Here is a 20,180-nt window from a genome sequence, read left to right on the forward strand (position 1 = left end):
ACTAAATATTTCAGGTTTCTTTGATATGATTTCATGGAAATAGTTTGTTATGCTATCAAAAAATGTGATGCAGTGAATAAAGTTGTTTCTTTCTTAATTAGAAGTCTCGAATTCAAAATTTAGTTATAAAAAAAATTCTTGATAGAAATTAATCAAACTTCAATGTGAATATCAAAACATGATTCTTCCAAAAAAATAAAATAAAAAGATGTTGTGATCATTGTTTGGCCCGTGGGCTAATTCTATCTAGTAGTATATATAGATAGATTTGCATTTTGTCCATGCCTAAAGACTCAGGTTGCCCACGCTACTGCTATCTAATTAACTAACTTTGCCAACCCAAATTATGTGTTGTTAAGCTTGGTTAGAACTAAGAAATACAAACGAGTTTTTACCTAACATCCAAGCTAAGATAATTTGGTCCTAGTTATATGTATACCAAATAATTTGTACAAGTATTTCAAAGATTTTGATAAATGGCAATAAACACCAAGTGTCTATTACATACCAATTTCAAATAAAAAAAAATTAAGGAAGAAGATAATTTGGAATCTTTTATTTATTGCTTTGGTGGCCTATTGAAATTGAGTTGGCCTTGAATAGAATCCATATGAAAGTTAAAATTGCTTACCTTTTTAATTCTTTGATGGAAAATGAGTCCCAACCATCAATCTTTTTACCTTAGACACATGGCAAGAAACAAACATTATATTGACATTTATTGGACAATAAATATTATACCGGAGAGGACCATTTCCTTTATTTAACGTTGAAATCCGTTGCTTAGATAATTTGACAAATTTATATATTAAATAGAAAAATAATTTAAATTTCAAAATATTATAGAGAAATAATTTCGTAAATTTAATGATTTTTTTCATGATCGGGCAAAGCACATATGAGTTTACAAGAAACATATAATTACAAATATTTATTTATAAATGAAACATAAAAATATATAATTTGTTAATATGACACCTCGTGATAATCTGATATTTTATTTATGAATATAATTTGCTTATTTAATAAGGGGGTAAGAAATGTTTTTTTTTTCTTATAATTTCCACAAATGATGGAATTTTTATTTTTTCAATCTCATGTGGCCAAATCTTATAAGTTATCTCACTTTAAAGGTCAAATGTTACAAGTTAGAATTATAAATTTGTCCTCATGTGTTTTTTCGAGTCCCATGTCCTCATATGTTAACTACATGTCGTCATCTTGAAGAAAGCTATACCAATTTTTTTCCCTTATAATCTCTCATTATATTACGTACCTTCTCCATTATTTAATTTCTAAGTTATATATACTCAAAAGTTGTCATGATGGCAGATAAAAGAGAGATGAAACTGGACCTCTTGCCAGAAGATTGTATCGTTCAAATCCTATCGTTCACATCTCCTCATGATGCTTCTCAATTGTCTTTGGTTTCGACTATGGTTCGTGATGCAGCCCTATCAGACTTGTTATGGGAGAAATTCTTACCCTCTGATTATCGAGAAATCATCGAAAGATTAGTTTTGCCAATTGCGTTTTCGTCAAAGAAAGAGTTGTTTCTTAAGCTCTTTAAACCTCTTCTCATTGATGGTGGTAGCAAGGTACGTTGCTTTATTTCTATTCTTGGTGTCAATTAACATGCACGTACAATGAGATGATTCTTTTTTTTAAGAGGATAATATTTCTTGGTATGAAGAAAAAAGTACTTTGTAAATAATCTGTGATCTTCAAATATATTTTAATTTTCTCATATTTAATTGATCAAGATATTTTCTTTGGGAAACGAAACTATAATCAGACACCTTCGCCCATACACTCACTCGCTCCCCATTCTGGACCCTTATTATAATATATGAATGCTATATATTATAGGAATAATATGTCCTGCTTACTTATAAAACCTTAGAAAATAATTTTTTAAAAATGTACTTATTTTTAACATATATATTGCGTCCTCTCATTTTCCTTATTTCTGTTGAAACATATATTCCAGAGCTTTTCAATAGACAAGACAACAAGTAAAAAGTGTTATATGTTGAGTGCAAGGGAGCTATCAATTACTTGGTCCACCAATCCCCTCTACTGGTGTTGGAAACCCCTTCTTCTTCACTCAAGGTATTATATAATTCTTTCTTCCTAATTTGTATGATTCATTTTTCGTTACAGTCTGTCATTAAAAAATATTAAAAAAAACTTTATTTAATAATACTTCAACATTTTATTCATGTTAAGTTCTATTTATTTGACAAAGTGTTTCCATATATCTTAAATTTGATGCCCAGTAAAATTACATCACATAAATTGGAATTGAGATGGAGAGAGTAATTGTTTTCTCCTTTTGCTTTTCTGTATTTGTTACAAAAGTGCAAATTTTTAATTAGATATTTTTGAGTAGATTGTTGATAAAATGATTACCTACAATGTCTTTCATTTACTCCTAGATGACTACGCAATCCCAGATATTAATTTTGACAAAATATCAGTTCAATTCACTATTAGATGTTGAAAGGACTTGAACAATTCTATAGGGAATAGTTCTCACAATTACAGCTACAAGATTAAAATAATCATTTTAATTTTCATGATCAAGCTAAAATGTTGTGACATGAAAATGACTTAGATGGTATACTAGATGACCATTTAATTTCTAATTTGACTCAACTGCTCTTTGATTTGATTTTGGGTGTTCACAAGTACACACTACTCTGTGTTCCAACAGATTTCCAGAAGGCGTGGAGCTTATTATGGTATGTTGGCTAGAAATCAAAGGAAAAATAAACACTCGAATGTTGTCTCCTCGTACAACATATGGAGCTTACCTCATTGTCAACCTCGCTGGTCGTGCTTTCGGCTTAGACTCTTTGCCATCGGAGGTCTCTGTCAAAGTAGGTGACCACGAATCGAAAGGAATCGTATATCTACGACGTAACAATGGCAACAATAGGAAACAAGAATTGGAAATGGTGATAATGAGACACAGGGTAGAGACATTGAGATCAAGAGTTGATAGAGGAGGCCAAGAGCATGTTTTATGTGAAAGAGATGATGGATGGTTGGAGATTGAATTGGGTGAATTTTATTGTGATGGAGTCAATGATACACAAGTTACAATGTGCCTTAGAGAAATTAAAGGTGAACACCTTAAAGGAGGCCTTATTGTTGAGGGCATTGAGCTAAGACCCAAACTAATTTATTAACTAACCAAGGGACTTCCTTTGTTTTTTCTCTCTTATTGGAATTTTATTACTAAACATGTATGTGTATACTATAAACAAATAGCTTATTTAAGACAACTATTTTAACTCATAGCCGAATTATATAAATTTTTATTGGTTAAGCCGTTTAGAATTGACTTCAGACTATTGAAAGATTGAAACAAGAACAAATAGAACATTACATATGCTGATCTCAATAGCACTAAGTGCTATGAAGTTTTCTTTAACAAATCTTTTGAAGAAGAAGTAGTTAAATAGCATTATAGCAATGTAAAACTTTCGCAAATAGCTACTATAATAAACTTAATTATGCTTCATAGCTATAGTTTGCATATTTACAGGCTGTAGCTACAGTTTAAGCTGTCTAGTTTGTATAATTCGCAAATTTGTATAATTCGCGGGTACATTTGTATAATTCAATTATTTTTTGTATACACTCGAAATAACGAATTTATACAATTACAAACATCAGACGTGTAAGAAGTTATACAAATTATATTATACAAATTTCGAATTATACAAAAGTTATACAAATTTCGAATTATACAAACGTGCGAATTATACAAAACTAAAAAGCTGAACCGCGTAATTATAACTAAAAGTAGGTTGTGAATTTTAATTAAGACAAACTATAGTTATGTTAAGTAATTAACTAATATATGTTTACTTATACGCGCAATTTTTCCTAATTGGCTACTAAGTGTAATTGGTACATGAATAAGTAAGTCAGGCCCAACTTTAGATTACATGGGCGTCTGTCCTCTTTGAGCCCGTAGAAGGCCCAAGAAAGCACGGCTGAACTTCAGTGAAAGAAAGCCCTGTTGAAACCCTAGTCCCAATCTATTTAAACCAGTTGCCTCCTTCTTGTTCTATAGCAACTACTGCCTCTGCAGCTCTCCGATGTAGTTCCGGTAGATCCTTGTTTCTTTTTAGTCTATTGTGTTTTATTGTGTATAGCATAAACTGGGCGATTGCAATGATGATAACATTTCCCAGCTCATTATGAGACCTTATATTTAAGGTCTGGGAATATACTCCGTTTCCAACACATATATCTGAGCTTCGCCTTTCGTTTTCTTTATTGATTCTCTCAATGCAAAATCAATATGATGTGTGTTTTTTTTTGTTTGCTTCCTTTTGGATTCTGTTTAGTCAATTATGTTTCAATTTGGCAATTGCAATGATGTTTACCTTAATCCCAGCTCTATGAGACCTTTTTTAAAGGTCTTGGATTAAACTTGGTTTCCAACACATATATAACTGAGCTTTGCCTTTCTTTTTTCTATCATATGATTGTTTTTGTTTCTGTTTGGTCTTTTTTGTTATTTTATTGTGTTAAAACACAGTGGCGATTGCAATGACGCTGACATTAATCCCAGCTCTATGAGACCTTATATTTAAGGTCTTGGATTAAACTTTGTTTCCAACACATATATATCTGAGCTTCGCCTTCATTTTCTCTACTATTCTGAATTGTCAATTTCTTGTTTGTTTTAATTTTGTTGATTGTGTAAAATTAGAGGCAATTTTGCGATGATGATACATTTTTCCCAGCTCATTATGAGACCTTACTTCTAAGGTCTGGGAATATACTCCGTTTCCAACACATACATCTGAGCTTTGCCTTACTTTTCTTTATTGGTTCTCTGAATTCAAAATCAGTATCAAGTTTTACAGTACTAAATTTCTTGTGTTTTTTCAATCTGGAAAATTAGGTGTTATCCCTGTGATGTAAAAATGACCATGCTAATTCTGAATATATTTTCTGAAGAAAAGCTTAAGTTATTTATCTGAGGGAGCATTCTTGAAAGTTTATTTGGCAAAACAAAAATGAAATTTAAACTTTTATATTGTAACAAACCCAATAACTACACTAATGCAATTCAGACTTAAAACCCAATAGCAAACAAATATGAAATTTTCAGATTGTATTTTTTTTGTGTATTAGTATGTTTTCAGATTGTATTCTTTTGTTGTGTATTAGTATGTCCTTTGATTCCTTCTTTTTCAAAATACATTGATATATCTGTACTTAATACAAAAGTGTGTTCATTTATTTGAACATAAATTTACCTGTTTGATTAACTGTCTTCATGATCTTGTATATAAGATTTATTGTGAGAGCATTTGTTTTGGTTGCTAAATGCGTATACAAAAACTGTTGTGCTCAAACCCAAATACATAGGTGTTGTACGTGGATCCATTCTTTGATTCATGCTGAGAATTATCTGTCATTCCGAAACTCAATAGGTTGAAAAATGGATTTAATGGAGAGTGGTAATGCCAATATTTAGGGTTGAAAACAATAGGATGACTTAGTTTGTCATCATATTTTTTTCATACAAACTGTATTTTTTCTTGGGATAAAAATACCAAAAATTTTCAGACTACATGAAAGTGGTAGGTACATGGTAACAGAAACGCTTTCTTAACCCATGGGAAATCAATGTACCTATCGCTTTCAACAATGTCAAAATAAAATTTGGTAATTTTTTTGTTTTTTTTTTTCCCATAAAATATAACAGTTTGGATAAAAAAAATAGGATGACAAACTTTAAACCATTTTATTGTTATCACCCCAAATTTTGGCATTAAAACTCTCCATTAAATTGATTTTTCGGATTAAATCAACACCTTGAAAATAGTGACTGATCAATCTGTTGGGTTTTTGAGTGTCAAATTTGAAATCTTCTTTATTACTAACGCACTAATTAAAGCAAATTATCTGAGTGTGAATCGATGAATTGATCCATTAATATGTATGAGCACAATAGTTATGCATTTGCATGTAGTGATCAAAACAAGTGTTCTCACACCTTATCACAAACCTATGTAGACAGTTAATTGGGTTAGGTTTAATCTCATTGTTAAAGATGCAATGATGAACATGTGGAGCTTTTGTAGGTGGAGATATATAAATGCATTTTGAAAAAGAATAGAATCAGTGAACATATTAAGACACAACAAAAGAATACAATTTAAAACATATTAACACTCAAAAAAAGAATACAAACTCGAAAAAGGATAGATAAATATATGAGACATAATGAATCTAATATATTTCATATGATGGATATATTTTGAAAAGTAATACAATCAGAGAAACATACTAATATAAGAAAAAAAAGAAAGAATACATACTAATACACAAAAATATAATCGAAAAAAGGATAGATGAACATGAAACATAATGGATCTAATATATTTCATAGGATGGATACAACTAAATTAGAATACACAAAAGAAAAAAAAAGAATACAATCGAAAAAATGATAGATAAATATGAGACATAATGGATCTAATATATTTCATCGGATGGATACAACTAAATTAGAATACACAAAGGAGCTTAAATGACTAGAATTCATGACTACAAAATTATAAAATAAATACAATCTTCTTTGTTTGGATACTAATTGAATTGAGAACAACAAAAAACATTCAAATGAATACATATATTAAACAACTTCATAATTGAGCTAAAATAATTCATGATTTGGATACAATTTATTTTGGGATAGAGACTTGAGCTAAAATAGCGATTTTAAACTATGCAGGGATATAATTGATTTTTTATGAATTACAAAATTCATATTTGCAAAAAACGCTTGGGATGACTATAACCATAAAAAATAAATACAATTTCTGAATAAGAATACAAATGTGTGTTAAAGGGGAACAATTAAGATACACATTATGCAAATCGACTATGAAATACAAATATGGGTTAAATACAAATACTATACACAAAATACAAATCTTGTTTGTTTATGTACATTCAATTTATAATTGAATAAAAAATAAACATGCAAACACAAATTTAATTACAACTACAGAACATTCAAAATATTTTAAAATAATTTTGTGAAACATAATTTAATACATGTTCATCACTTTCACGGTCGAAAATTTGTTCTTCAACTTGTTCATCAGCATCTTCAGCACCCATAACTTTTCTTTTTTTTGGGACTGCTCTCTTGCGGCATTTAAGCTGCGGAGCCTACATTTTCGAGCAATTCTTGGATAATATATAAATCAAATGAAGAAAATTTCCCCAAAAATTGAATATTATTTTGGATACCTCTTGTAATTCTCATTGAATTAGACATTATAGTGACAAACATATGTTTTTCCCAAACTTTAAACCCTATAAGCAAAACTTCGAAATTATTATATATGAACGTATAAAAACTCAAAGAATATATAAGATATATAAATGCTAAGGTAGATTATTACAATCTACTATATCTTGAATATGAAAAAAAAATAAAAAATCAAACATTATAGTTTAAAAGATGAAAAATTCGAACTACATGAAAGAGGGAAATCTCAAAAGATACTTGGTGACAATATATTTTTACCTTTATCGGTTATTTTTGAGTGAATTGTGAAATTTCTTGAACAAAGTTGAGAAATTTCAAAAAGATGATTTTCTTAGACAAGGTAAGGAGAGAAAAATGGTGAAAAACGCAAGAGAGAGAAAGGAGGGATTTGAGGTAAAAACCTAGAAAGAGGGGGTAAATGGGTCATGTTTTTTCGTCCTTTTTCACAAGATAGTGGGGTAAAAATGAGTCCAATGTGGAGTGATTTGAGAAATTAAAGGGAATTTTTTTTAATTATATTAGGATACATTTTATTTGCTATGTAACTAAAATATTGATATTTTTTATTAATTATTTTAAAGTATAGTTATTTTTACTAATTATGTTAGGTATTTTGACTAGTTAGCTAATAATTAATTTAAAGTATAATTCATTTTACCAAAATTACACTTTTAAAATTAAATATTTTAACTAATATTCATTCCAAATAAAAAAGATTAAAAATAATATAATTACATCCCTAATTTTAGGGATATCCCTTGAGTGAAATAAGGAAAATAAAATAATTGATTCAAGTCCTACATAGGAGTGATGCCCCTTTGATAAATTGGCAACAAGTAGACAGATATATATAAAACTAGAATTATTTTGTTTTCCTTATTTCACTTAATGGGCATCTCTAAATTAGGAATTTAATTAATTCATTTGGACCCTTTGTAGTTAGCAAGTATGAGATGTGGTACTTTTAACAACATATTCAATTTAATCTCATACACGATATTTGAAGAATATAGTTTGTGCATAAATACTTTGTGAGGTAAAAAATTTGTTTCAATAGAATCTCTAGACAATAACTGAATTGTAAATTTCATATCTAAACTAAAGCATAAAACCCAGTAATTTGTGCCACACACCAACAATGTTGCTGCTTTTTTGGTACGTCGAAGTTATAATTCTATCCAAACTTAGAAAGATACTTTCTAAAAGAAGAAAATCGATGATACAACACACAAAAATGTCATTAAATTACTCGACTACGAAACAAAATTGACCGATGGGGCTGGTGTTGATCAACGTGGCCAGTTTAATGGAACATTATTAGATCATATTCGAAGTGGAATGGACCACCACATAGTTGATTGGGTGTATAGTGTGACATGTAATAATTCTGTGACATTCATTTATATGCAAGTGCAACAACACAAATACATATATAGTGCTTGCTGTTCACCTAATCATGGCACTCAAAAAGGATGCACACCATGTGTTCAGCCAACTCACTTGTACATTGCACACCTTAATTTTCTTCCCATTCTAGACGATTTCTATGGCTTTATTTTATGACAAAATGGAGCGAGGCCCGGGGCCGCCTTAACCCCTAGGCCATTAAAGTCATCGCTTGGAGACCCATATTTTTGGACCCCCATTTTAAAAAAATAATTACTTATATATGTTTTTTTTTAAAAAAAATTATATGTATTATGAGTGCCATAATTTCTACTAAGGGAATTGCATATGAGATAAATATAAACCTGAGTTTCGTAAGAAACAATTTGATGAAAATATGGATAATGAAATCACAAACTTCCTTGAAGAATCTTTTAGAGTTGATTACTTTATTTATGTAGAGTAGATCAAACTATTTTTTTACTTCAAAATAGATTTGAACCAATTGAAGTATATGAAAATATTTTTGACTTCTTATTTAGTGGTAAAATATTGAGATCACTAGATAATGAGAATTTAAAAAAATATTGTCTTAACCTTGAACTTTCTTTAACACATAATAGTTATTCTGATATTGATGGTTTGGATTTATTTTTGAATTAAAAGCGTTAAGAGAAATAATACAAGTAGAAGATAATGATCTAATGAAAATACTCAATCAAATAAAAAGACTTGATTCTTTTTCAAATACACATATTGCTTATAAAATAATGTTAACAGTTCCTGTAACCATTGCCTAAGCTGAAAGATGTTTTTTCAAAATTGAAATTGATTAAATCTTCTTTAAGATCAACAATGTCTCAACTCTCAAGAGATATTAAATGAATTCGCTATATTATTATTTGAAAAGGAATTATTAAAACAAATTAATTATAAAATAGTATTTAATGACTTTACAGCTAAAATAGTTAGAAAATTAGATTTTAAATAAAAGTATATAATGAAAAAATAAAATATTAAGGTCCCTCTCTTAAGTTTCATTTTAGGCCCGATAAGATCCCTAAATGATTAAACTATCCCTTATTTCTTTTCCTAAATTTCTTTTGCAATTTGATTTCCTTTTTATTTATATTGGAATGGTTATAAATGTTCTTTTTAATTCTCCAAATCCCTTTTTTTGTAATTTGATGATTTTACTTTTTTTTTCTCCATTTTTTTATTTTTTTATTCAATGTAGTTCGTTGATTAATCATTACTATTTGTTTTTTATAACAAAAAAAATAAAATTTAGGTATTGAACAATTTAAATAGTCGTAAATCTGTATTAAGTTTAAGATATATTTGACCAACAAAAAATTAGAAATACACCGTGCCATCAAAGATCTCCGTAGAGGTACATCACACCTCATAAGTATAATATATAATAGAAAATCCCTAAAAAATAATAATATTGTCCGATGATTATCTACTTTCACCCACTATATGAAATAAACAATTTCATAATAAGACAAGTGAATAATAGGACTTTTTTTTTTTTAGAGTTTTAAATCAACCACAAGATTAAGTGAAAAATAATGAATCAAACAACTGATAAACAATAAATCTACATTACTAATTCCTATATTAATAATCTATGTATTACTAATTCATGTATTACTAATTCCGATATTATGAATGTTTGTACCGAAAATTTTTATGGTGAATGAGGTATGCCATGTAATAGTTGTATGAGAGATTTTTTAAATAGACAAAAGTATATTTTGTAGGTTCCATGTCTTCTCAACCTCTCTCTCTTCTCACTACTCCAACCCACCTTCTATTTACCCCTCTCTTTAATATGAAGTAGTACTTGGTATTATTATTTTTTAATTTTAATATATTTCATTACATAAATTTAAAATAATACAATAACAAGATCAAAGAAAAAAAATAGTACTATATTAAAATTAGCATTTCATTATTTCTTAAAAATAATATTTATTTTCCTTACCTTTTTTATAGTTCATAATACTCATTTGTCAAAAATCAAATAGAGACAAATATATTGATACTAATTTAAATTTGAAGTCAAATAATTACGTACTTAATAAAGTTAAACTAAGGCACTTAACCTCATAAAAAATTAATTGTTTTAGTTTTAGGATAAAAATAAATAGTTATTTAAATTACAATAATCAATTCCTTTTTCTTTTCTTTTTTTATTTTCTCTCTCCATCATTTTATTTGATTATTTTTTTTTCAAAATTCAAGCTATAAAATGTATTTTTTTTTTCAAATGCTAACATGATAAGAATTGCAACTTATAGTATTTTTGGTTGAATTGCAACTTAGTGGGAAGGATTATTTATGAACAAACATTATAAGTTGTAGTTCTTATGTTAATATAAAAAAAAATTAATTAAATTTTACATTGCTTGATTTCAAGAATAAAAAGATATCATATAAATTGACGGAAGAGTATGCATATATTTAAGTGTTTATGAAAAAAAATTGATTTTGGGTTACATTAAGATAGTACAAAAACTTATGTAATTATTTGTCAAAATTATTGATGCTCTTTCCATTATATTTTCTTGTGAATATTTGATGAATTTAAGTATATATGAAATTGTTGAAAGAGAAAAAAATAATAATTTATACCCCTTTCGTTTTTCGTATTAGTTATTTATTTTTTCTTTTACGGATTCTTTATGAAATTATAAATAAAAACGATACTTTATTAATTTACTCCTTAAGAATTGTTTTTGCAATTTTACAAATTTTGTTTATATTTTTAAGAATAATTAATTATTAGTGTAATGAAAATAAAAATATAATTTAATTTGTTAATTTTTAATAATTATTTTTAGTAATGTAAGTAATCAATACATGAAAGAAAAATAATATCAAATGTTAAAAGTATATTTTTTTTGAAAATGAGACCCAATAATCCACTTGGCAAATTCTTAGAAGAGTCTCATACAACTTGTGTCCGGCACATCTTTTCTATCCCTCATCCATTATAAATTTTATGGAAAAGGGTCAAAATTGCCCTGAACTATGCGAAATAGACCACTTATACCCTCCATTACATTTTGGGATAAAAAATACATCCCCGCAGTTATCCCAGGAGACTATAAATACCCTCAAGAGTTAACACCCAATTTCTTAGTGACGTGGCAAGCCACATGGGACTAATCCCTCCACCTAAGCATTGCCAACTAAGATTCACTACAAAAGTACTTGACTTTTAAGTCGCCACTAAAAAATTCCAAAATATTGTCACTAAAGGTTATGAGTGATTTTTAGTGGCGACTAAGGCTCCAACAATCATTCGCTAGTAAAACCTATTTTTTCAACAAAAAAATATGATAATTAATTTTTGATTGCGACCTAATTTTTAAAAATAAATAACTTGCAATATCCACATTAAAAACATCCAATATTATTACGAAAAATAATCAAAATTACTTCTCGATTCAAATCTCCTACTATATATATAATGCATCAATGTACATTTTATACATTTACATATGACATAAAAATAAAACATATAGTGTCTTCAAACTTCTACTTAATCGATATCATATTTGGTTTTTTAAAAACAATGAAGAAAAAAACACAAAATTAGAATTTAATGTTAAAAACTTTTAGTGACGATTTTCTGGGCTTTTGTGGCGACTGTTGCTGCCGCTAAAGGTCTAGTTCTCTTGTAGTGAATCCTAGTTGGCAACGCTTAGGTAGAAGGATTAGTCTCACGTAGCTTGCCACGTCAACAAAAATTTGGGGTGTTAACTCTTGATGGTATTTATGGTCTCTTAGGATAACAACAATGACATTTTTTATCTCAAAATATAACGAAGAATATAAATAATCTATTTCATATAGTTCGGGGGCAATTTTGACCCTTTTCCCAAAAAATTTTCGACTGACCAGTGGTCTCAGCCAACAACAGTGTTCTTCGCACATGAAAAGTTCAAAGCTTACATTCCACGTGTCCACGTTTCTCATTATAAAATGGCTGCCCATTCCTTATAAAACAAAAGGCATAGTACTGTAATTGCCACCATAGACATCTTTCCATTTGTATATTTGAGGAGCAACTATTGACCTTCTTCTTCACCTAAAAAACATGTTTTTTTAAGAAAGAAAATCTTTGTTTACTCTAAAAAACTTCATGTACAGAGCAATCTAGTAGAATCTTGAAAAGTCTCCAAGAATCAAGAATGTCAACTTCGGATGTTGCTTCCATGAGAAGCCTAAGTGAAATTTCTGAGGAAGAAACTGTACGGTTGAGCATCGATCTTGTAGCTGCTGCAAGACGAAATCTTGGGTTCTTGAGACTTGTAACAGAGTCTCAATGGCTTCAAGAAAGACCCAACATTCTTGAATCTATTAGAAGGTTTACTATCACACTATTTCATCTGGGTATTCCTGTTTTCTTGTTCTTGTGAAATCTTGATGATGAATTTGTATTGCAGGTATGATCAGCTATGGATGCCATTGATTTCTGATCTTTCTAATGGGTCAAACCCTCCAATGATTCTTCCTCCTCTTGATATTGAATGGGTTTGGTACTGTCACACCTTAAATCCGGTAAGAGATACAGTGAAAATAGTGTACTTAATTTTACTTGGTTTATGAGAAATATTCGAAAACAAGAAAAAGATGTTAATCTTTATCAGTGAAAACTTTCAGTAAAAAGTGCTACCATATGATTTTTTTTACTTCTAGTTTATGGAAGAGTAAAGTTACATACCTAATTGATTTTCAATTCAGGTCAGTTACAGACAATATTGTGAATCAAGATTCTCTAAACTTATTGGAAAGGCAGCTATTTTCAATGAAGAAAATGAAGAGTATGCATTAAACAGATGCAAAGGAAGTTGGGTCCAGAGATATCCAACAGAGCCTTTTGAGAATGAATCTGATGACTCCAATTTGCAGAACCCACTTTCCACTGTTCATGAAGAACTGCTGAAAGAAGTATCCAAACAAAGACTTTATTTATACACTAAATTTTCTGAGCCTTACTATTCAGAGATTGTGTATCTGATGGCAGCTCGACAACGGTATAAGGGCTTTCTGTATATGATGCATAAATTTGCAGATAGTTGTTCTGTTTTGGTCCCTACTTCAGATATTCTTCTAATGTGGATCACTCATCAGGTAAAGGTCTTTCTTTTAAGTTTACATACTAAAGTTTTTGTCTATGGAGAAATCTTTAATTTTCTATTCAATTTACTTTTGGGGAGCTTGAGCATGACTTCTTAAGATAAGTTAAATAATTCATAATGGATTAATGAGCTTTGGGTTGATTGTTGTTCTTACAAAATACTTTATGTCTTCATTATCTAAAGGAAGAAAGCCAAAAACATCATTAATTTACTAAGCAGGTAAGATCCTTTAGGCATCTTCCTGGTCATTTTCGATGGTCTTCACGTTGCTAGTAAAAGATTTCTGATTTTAATATTGCCCTAAATACTTTGATACCTTATTCAAATGCATAGTACACTGTCAATTTTATTCAGCTTTTAGGTAGTATGGTGTTGAGCATTATTGTAATTTCCGAAGTGTTTGTCATAACCTTAATGTCGTAATCCTGGTGTCTGTTCACCATGCTTCATGACTAATCGGTCTATGTGGATTTGTACTATCTGTTTACTTAAATATTAATATTATTTTTTTCTCTTTTCAAATGAATGATTCCATCAAGTTGAGATAAGTTTATTGTCTATTGATCAATAATGACTAGTGCATTGATGCTGATAATTTTTTTTTATTTTTTTTTTGGTTTTTTGTGTATTTGATTAAACAGAGTTATCCTACTGCATACACTTTAGACACAAAGGGGTTGGAGGAGGAAATGAGAAAAGTAGTTGGAGGATGGGAGAATGTGAAGGAAGAAGATGTTGAGAACACGAATAAACTATGGGAAAGAATATTTGATCAGCCATATGAGAAAGCTGGTGGCTTGGCCATTGGAAAGGCTGTTGATCTCAAGCCACCGATATACTGGGAAGTCACAGATACTGATGTCAATGCGAAATACTCATCCATGTTACCGCGATTCTTGCTTGAGGTTAGTTGGATCTTATGCTTTCACGCTTTGCAATTTCCCACTTGACAATATTAAAATTAGGACATATTGAAAAATGTAGTCACGGGAGTGTAGGGACTAATTATTCTTTTCCCTCTCTCCAACAGTTGCTGTTATACTAAACTCAAGTAAGACTTATAAAGTTATGTTATTTTTTATCCAAGTTGGTGCCCTATCATCATCTTATTAGGTCACATTTAATTATTGATGTTTCTTTTTTGGATCAGTCCTACTTTTCCTTTCTTTTCTCTTCTTCCATCTATTATTTTATGTTTTCATGTTTTTGGTTGGGATGAGTTGTCTTCATGTATGCATCAGTTGATAAGTCTAGTGTGTTGCTTTCATCTTGAGAATTTAATTGCTTATTCATACACGCCTACTTGCCAGTTTAATACAATGATAGTTGTTATCCTAGATAAAGGAATATTGAGGGTTGAAGATGAATTTGCTGAAGTATATAAGAGGGAGGTGCTAAAGCAATTTGTTACCTACACTTCCATTAGAGTGGGAAGTAAAAGTTGTAAGATGTAAATAAACAATATATGGCGAACTTTTACTGCTTTTCTTGGCTTAGTAATTGACTAATTGCAGATCAAAGCAATGTTCGGAGATGCTTGTCATATGGCTTGAAAATTTTCTAAGAATCAGGAAAAATATTTAACAATTGTCCTAAAGTTGCTTCTCTTTGTAATTTCTGAAAATAATAAATAAATTAAATCTGTTGTAAGAATCTGAAATAATAGCATACGCAGAATTTATAATTGAACTATGTAATGTAGTGTGGATGGCTTGGTTCCTCCCATTGAGACCACCAATACTTCCCTCTCATGGTTTTTCTAGTAAAAAGAAGAATAAGTTTAAGGATTTCATGCTTTAGAAGTGAGATGAACCTATCTTGTTGGAATATATTACATCGATCCTGCTTATTCATTGCTATACCATGAGGACTTTTTTACTTTGTTTTGTTCTTTCTAGAACTAAAATTAGGATGCTGCTTGCAAATCTGCAAAATACATGCTCCTTATGCATGAACATATATCTTCTTGCCTTTTCTATTACTGGATTTTTGTGTGAATCAGATTAAATCATTGATGTAATGAAGAACAGAAATAATTTGGGGTACCTTGTTTACAATTAACTAGTTTTGTAAATGGTCAATCCACCAAGACCTGCAACATATAGTTGGTTTTCCTCAAGCATGATTACAAAGCAGACCAGTTCCATGAAGGCATTGTACTATGAGGGATTTTCTTTTGTCACTGTCGCACAGGCAGAGACTAGGTTTCATGGATAGAGCTTTTCTTTGATTATAGCATTTATTCCTAGATTCTGATTTATTTACTTGGATGACAAAACTTGAGCAAAATTATTCAAAGGGGTTAATGTCTATTGCCTGATTAAAACTGTATGACATCACAAAGACTGTTACATGTTGAATCTATCGGAAGCCCAATCTAGTTAGTTAATTTGATATCATCAGACAATCAGGTTTATCATCTATAGCTTCTTCATGTTTCTTTTACTTTTCTTTTTTGGGTTTGGAGGTGGGATGGGTGCGGGAATAGCATTGCAGTAGTATCTAGAAGGAATGACTAAAAGGTTGGCTGTGCTATGGTTTGCATTACAGGTCTGTTTAACAGTGAGGCTAAAACCAAAAATGAAACCTTTGAGTTGGGATGCGTCAAAGGAGTTTTTACGTCTTCAGATGGTTAGATGTCACAGGGAGCTCAAAATAGATAGACCACTCAGCAAATTTACGTCTCAAAGGTGGCAAAAAGCCTTGCACCTGTATTGTGAGTTTGGAACTAAAGGAATGGTTCTTGAGGTTCGCCAACGTGGTGGTGGCTGCATCAAAGGAAGTAGCTTGAGAGAGAGTGTAACTTTTCTTTGGAATGATTTGTTACGTGCGCCTTCTCTCAATTTTGCAAAAGAAATTGACCAAAAAGTCAGGGTAGCTACATCAATAACTCCTCCTGTCCAAGCCTCCTACTTGTTGAAATGTGTACCTGATCGAGTATCAGATGATTCAGGTGCTATGATATCTGATGTTATTCTGAGGATGAACCAATATCATCCCCAAGAAGGTAGATGGTTATCTCGGACTGTTCTGGATCATGCAGGCAGGGAATGCTTTGTGATTCGTTTTAGGTAGTGAACTTTTTTATTTTGTCCCAGTGATGATCTGCCTCCTTGTGTTTTATCTCCTGATCTTGTGTTGTTGACAATAATGCTAGAGTTGGAGGTGGCTTTTGGAGGAGAGGAGCTGAAACTCCTTCAGCTGTAAAATGGGAGGACCGTATTATAGAAATACGTGAAGGTCGTTGGTCCTACGTTGCTGGTTCCATCGGTAGAGTGCCTGGTATGGTATAATTCCTCAGTCTACTTGACTCTATCTATTCTCTGGCCAAACATTCATTTCAACAGTCTATTAGTTATCAACTCATAGATCATGCTGGTTACCACTTTCCAGTGGATGTCTCCTATTCTTGGTTTCCTACCTAATTTGTGGTGTCATTTGCTTGCGTTTCTCATCTAGTACAGAGAAAGTGGTAGGTATTGCAAAACCAAAAGATCCACCAGAAGGATGGCATGCTCTTTGGAATCTTTCAACAGGACATGAGCTATTAGTACAGTGGGAATCATCAAGATCCACTTCAGGCTTAAGTTTCAGCGTAATAAACCAGCAATCAACTGATTCAGTGGTACGTACAGTGTGTATGAACTCTGATTTGATCTCAGCAGGAACTCTATAGAGTATTGATCATCTGAGTGATCCTTAAGAACACAATCCTTGCAGGTAAAGTTATTGGAAGGACGACAAATGCAGTACGAAGTCAAGAAATCTGGCTTAGGTGAGGAGACAGAACATGTGCCAAATGAAAAGTTAAAGCAAGTTGAAGACAAAGAAGAAGATGGATTCATAACAGTAGTTAGGTTCTCTGAGGATAATCCGGTTGGAAAAGCTACAGCACTTGTTAACTGGAAGTTAATGGTGGTGGAGTTTTCACCTGAAGAAGATGCTGTATTCATACTTCTTCTTTGCATGTCAATTATCAGAAGCATATCAGAAATGAAAAAGGAAGATGTAGGAAGCCTGTTGATTAGAAGAAGAATAAAAGAAGCAAAGATTGGTGACAGAGATTGGGGCTCAGTGGTTGTCCATGCTTCTTCTTCATATTCTCCATCGATCTCTTCACCTTACCTTCAGCCTTGGTATTGGAATGTGCAAGCAGTGATGGGATCGCAAGGTGTAGTAGACAATATCCCAAGGCTACAAGCTCCAGTATTGACTTATACACCAGCTGAAGGTGGCGACAAGTTGTACAAGCATGGGATAATCAATTAGGACAAATTACCATTTCCTAATAAATCGAGACTGAAGAAGTTTTTCAAGCACAGATTCTGAAACAACAGTATGTACACTCCATCTAAAGTCATTCTGTCACCTGCTATAAGCGTATCTTACCAGGCTGAGTTAATAATTAAATAGGTAACGGTATACCAAATGATTTTACAAGTCTTGGTTATGCATTAGGCCAGCTACACCAAGACTTTATGCTAGAGGGCACAGACGCGGTCATGGATATAAATAAAGCCTTAAATCATTTATCTAAGATTAAGTTTGCTTAGCGCGGTTTGACCAGGATAAACTTATAATTTGTTTGGAAGGTCTAGTTGCTCTTTCTTTCTGCAGTTGTAATGCTTTGAATAACGTATGGCCTGAGGGAAAGACTTGTTTTGTAAAGCTAGATTCTCGGCACAGTACATGATAAAGAAAGAAAACTTTTATATTGAATGGGGTTAGTAGAGAAGCATCTTCATTACTTGACTTCCTTTGTTTTAGTCAAGTTGTTGTCCCTTAATGTGGTATAAATTTTGAAATGTCGACTTTAGGCGTATGCATTTTTTAAAAAAAAATCCTTTTTATTCACCTATTAATTAATATATGTAGCTAAATTTTGAGAGTAAAGGGGCAAAACAAGTAAGTAATAGTAATATAAGATCTCCAACTTGTATTAGATTCTGAATTTGTGTTAGGTGATATAGGATGGTCAAAACAACAACGTTATTTTGATGCAGTTTTTTATATATTATATTATAGATAAAGAAATGCCTCTCATTGGATCTACCTACTCTTTATGACCCACTAATTATGGAATTTTGTCTTTGAAATAAAAGTGAGATGCTTTCAATGTGAAAAATCTGTATCAAAGCAATTAAGTGTTAGTCAAATCACATGTTACTGAGTCATATTATCAAATCCAAATTAGTATGTTACTCACTCCGATTCATAATAATTTGTTTTTTTTTAATCTATTCAACTTAGTGGTGTGTTTGTTACTGAGGAAAATATTTCCAATGTTGCGTTAGTCTAATTTTTTTGAAAAATATTTTCTTAGAAAAACAAGTTTAGAAAAATATTTTCCTAGAGAAAGTAAAGAACATAAATTCTATAAATGACATTTTATACCAGGGTGGCAAGAAGGTCAAGCCACTAACGCGAGGCTGCTTCAATTTTATTTTATTTTCATTTGGTGTGTAGTATCTTGCTTTAAATTTTTTGATTTATTTTATTTTAAGACACCTAAGACCGATTAAAGAGGAAACCGCTCCTAACCAAAATATATTTCATTTTTGAGATTCAAACTCATAACGTCTAGTTAAGAAAGGATTAAACTCAAATTTTACATATAATAAATTTATAGGTTAATTGTTCTTTTAAAAAATATTAAGCATAAACAATAACATCTCTTGATAAAGTTAACTTTAGGTCACCGTTCTTATTAAGACACTCTTAATTCTATATTTGATTGTGTCTTTCTCATTTTCTAACACACATCATCTTTATTCCTACCTCAATAACTTCCATCCTAGCCACCTTATAACTAGGAGGTTCATCCGAACCTTATTCGGCAAAAAATTATATTATTTGTATATGATTAAAATAATTTTTTTAGATAGATATAGTAAAGGTTAGGGGTGTGCAAAAACCGAACCGACCGATAAACCGAACCGAAAAAAGTGTTATTGGTTTATTGTTATTGGGTTATTGGGTTAACGGTTATTTAATGGTTTTACAAAAAAAAATTATTGGGTTATTGGTTCGTTATTGGTTTTTACTATTGGGTTATTGGGTTAACCGATAACCCATTAAGAATATAATAATTTACTATTTTAATTTTTAGTTATACATATATATAATATATTAAACAAAAAATATTAATATAATTAGTAGTATATTAGACTAAAAATATAAAAACCCTACGCAATAATTAGCACTACTTAACAATTAACTCTCCTCTCTACTTTTAGTTATTTAACCTTTAGGTTTTACTTTTTAGTATTACTTATTTACTTTAGTTAGTTTATAATTGACTAATATTAGCTTTTGCACGATTG

The 20,180-nt window shown here is 30.6% G+C and overlaps 2 protein-coding genes and 5 non-coding genes across 8 annotated transcripts; all 7 read left to right on the plus strand.

Moving 5' to 3' along the window:
* The first annotated feature begins 1,208 nt into the window (after positions 1-1,208).
* LOC125878277 (F-box protein PP2-B15-like) lies at positions 1,209-3,296 on the plus strand. The gene is made up of 3 exons (XM_049559498.1): positions 1,209-1,598; positions 1,991-2,112; positions 2,717-3,296. The coding sequence occupies exons 1-3, from the start codon at positions 1,323-1,325 to the stop codon at positions 3,192-3,194; spliced, it is 876 nt and encodes a 291-aa protein (XP_049415455.1). The 5' UTR covers positions 1,209-1,322; the 3' UTR covers positions 3,195-3,296.
* Positions 3,297-4,178: 882 nt separating this feature from the next.
* LOC125854045 (small nucleolar RNA snoR69Y) lies at positions 4,179-4,279 on the plus strand. The gene has a single exon (XR_007445339.1). It is a non-coding gene; the product is annotated as a small nucleolar RNA snoR69Y (small nucleolar RNA).
* A 103-nt stretch (positions 4,280-4,382) lies between these two features.
* Positions 4,383-4,484, plus strand: LOC125854043 (small nucleolar RNA snoR69Y). Its single transcript, XR_007445337.1, has one exon. It is a non-coding gene; the product is annotated as a small nucleolar RNA snoR69Y (small nucleolar RNA).
* Positions 4,485-4,559: 75 nt separating this feature from the next.
* On the plus strand, positions 4,560-4,662 carry LOC125854044 (small nucleolar RNA snoR69Y). The gene has a single exon (XR_007445338.1). It is a non-coding gene; the product is annotated as a small nucleolar RNA snoR69Y (small nucleolar RNA).
* A 71-nt stretch (positions 4,663-4,733) lies between these two features.
* Positions 4,734-4,837, plus strand: LOC125854046 (small nucleolar RNA snoR69Y). The gene has a single exon (XR_007445340.1). It is a non-coding gene; the product is annotated as a small nucleolar RNA snoR69Y (small nucleolar RNA).
* A 94-nt stretch (positions 4,838-4,931) lies between these two features.
* Positions 4,932-5,013, plus strand: LOC125854053 (small nucleolar RNA snoR53Y). Its single transcript, XR_007445346.1, has one exon. It is a non-coding gene; the product is annotated as a small nucleolar RNA snoR53Y (small nucleolar RNA).
* A 7,770-nt stretch (positions 5,014-12,783) lies between these two features.
* On the plus strand, positions 12,784-18,447 carry LOC125848018 (glycine-rich domain-containing protein 2). 2 transcript variants are annotated; one of them, XM_049527797.1, is made up of 8 exons: positions 12,784-13,082; positions 13,162-13,276; positions 13,460-13,849; positions 14,499-14,762; positions 16,408-16,928; positions 17,015-17,139; positions 17,322-17,482; positions 17,578-18,447. In XM_049527797.1, exons 1-8 carry the CDS (start codon positions 12,907-12,909, stop codon positions 18,124-18,126), a joined length of 2,301 nt encoding a protein of 766 aa, XP_049383754.1. In that variant the 5' UTR covers positions 12,784-12,906; the 3' UTR covers positions 18,127-18,447. The 2 variants fall into 2 exon arrangements, with proteins under 2 accessions (XP_049383754.1, XP_049383762.1); XM_049527805.1 differs by lacking the exon at positions 17,578-18,447 and having other exon boundaries at positions 17,317-17,482.
* Positions 18,448-20,180: the final 1,733 nt, after the last annotated feature.

Source organism: Solanum stenotomum, chromosome 1 (genome assembly GCF_019186545.1).
Source record: "Solanum stenotomum isolate F172 chromosome 1, ASM1918654v1, whole genome shotgun sequence".
Lineage (NCBI taxonomy): Eukaryota > Viridiplantae > Streptophyta > Magnoliopsida > Solanales > Solanaceae > Solanum > Solanum stenotomum.

Excerpts from the sequence above, each read along its gene's own strand:
- LOC125878277 (XM_049559498.1), top strand. The coding sequence starts at position 1,323 with ATGATGGCAGATAAAAGAGAGATGAAACTGGACCTCTTGCCAGAAGAT. Across the intron at positions 1,599-1,990 it reads TCATTGATGGTGGTAGCAAG|AGCTTTTCAATAGACAAGAC; the intron begins GTACGTTGCTTT and ends CATATATTCCAG. Across the intron at positions 2,113-2,716 it reads CCCCTTCTTCTTCACTCAAG|ATTTCCAGAAGGCGTGGAGC; the intron begins GTATTATATAAT and ends GTGTTCCAACAG.
- LOC125848018 (XM_049527797.1), top strand. The coding sequence starts at position 12,907 with ATGTCAACTTCGGATGTTGCTTCCATGAGAAGCCTAAGTGAAATTTCT. Across the intron at positions 13,083-13,161 it reads ATTCTTGAATCTATTAGAAG|GTATGATCAGCTATGGATGC; the intron begins GTTTACTATCAC and ends TTTGTATTGCAG. Across the intron at positions 16,929-17,014 it reads TGCTTTGTGATTCGTTTTAG|AGTTGGAGGTGGCTTTTGGA; the intron begins GTAGTGAACTTT and ends CAATAATGCTAG.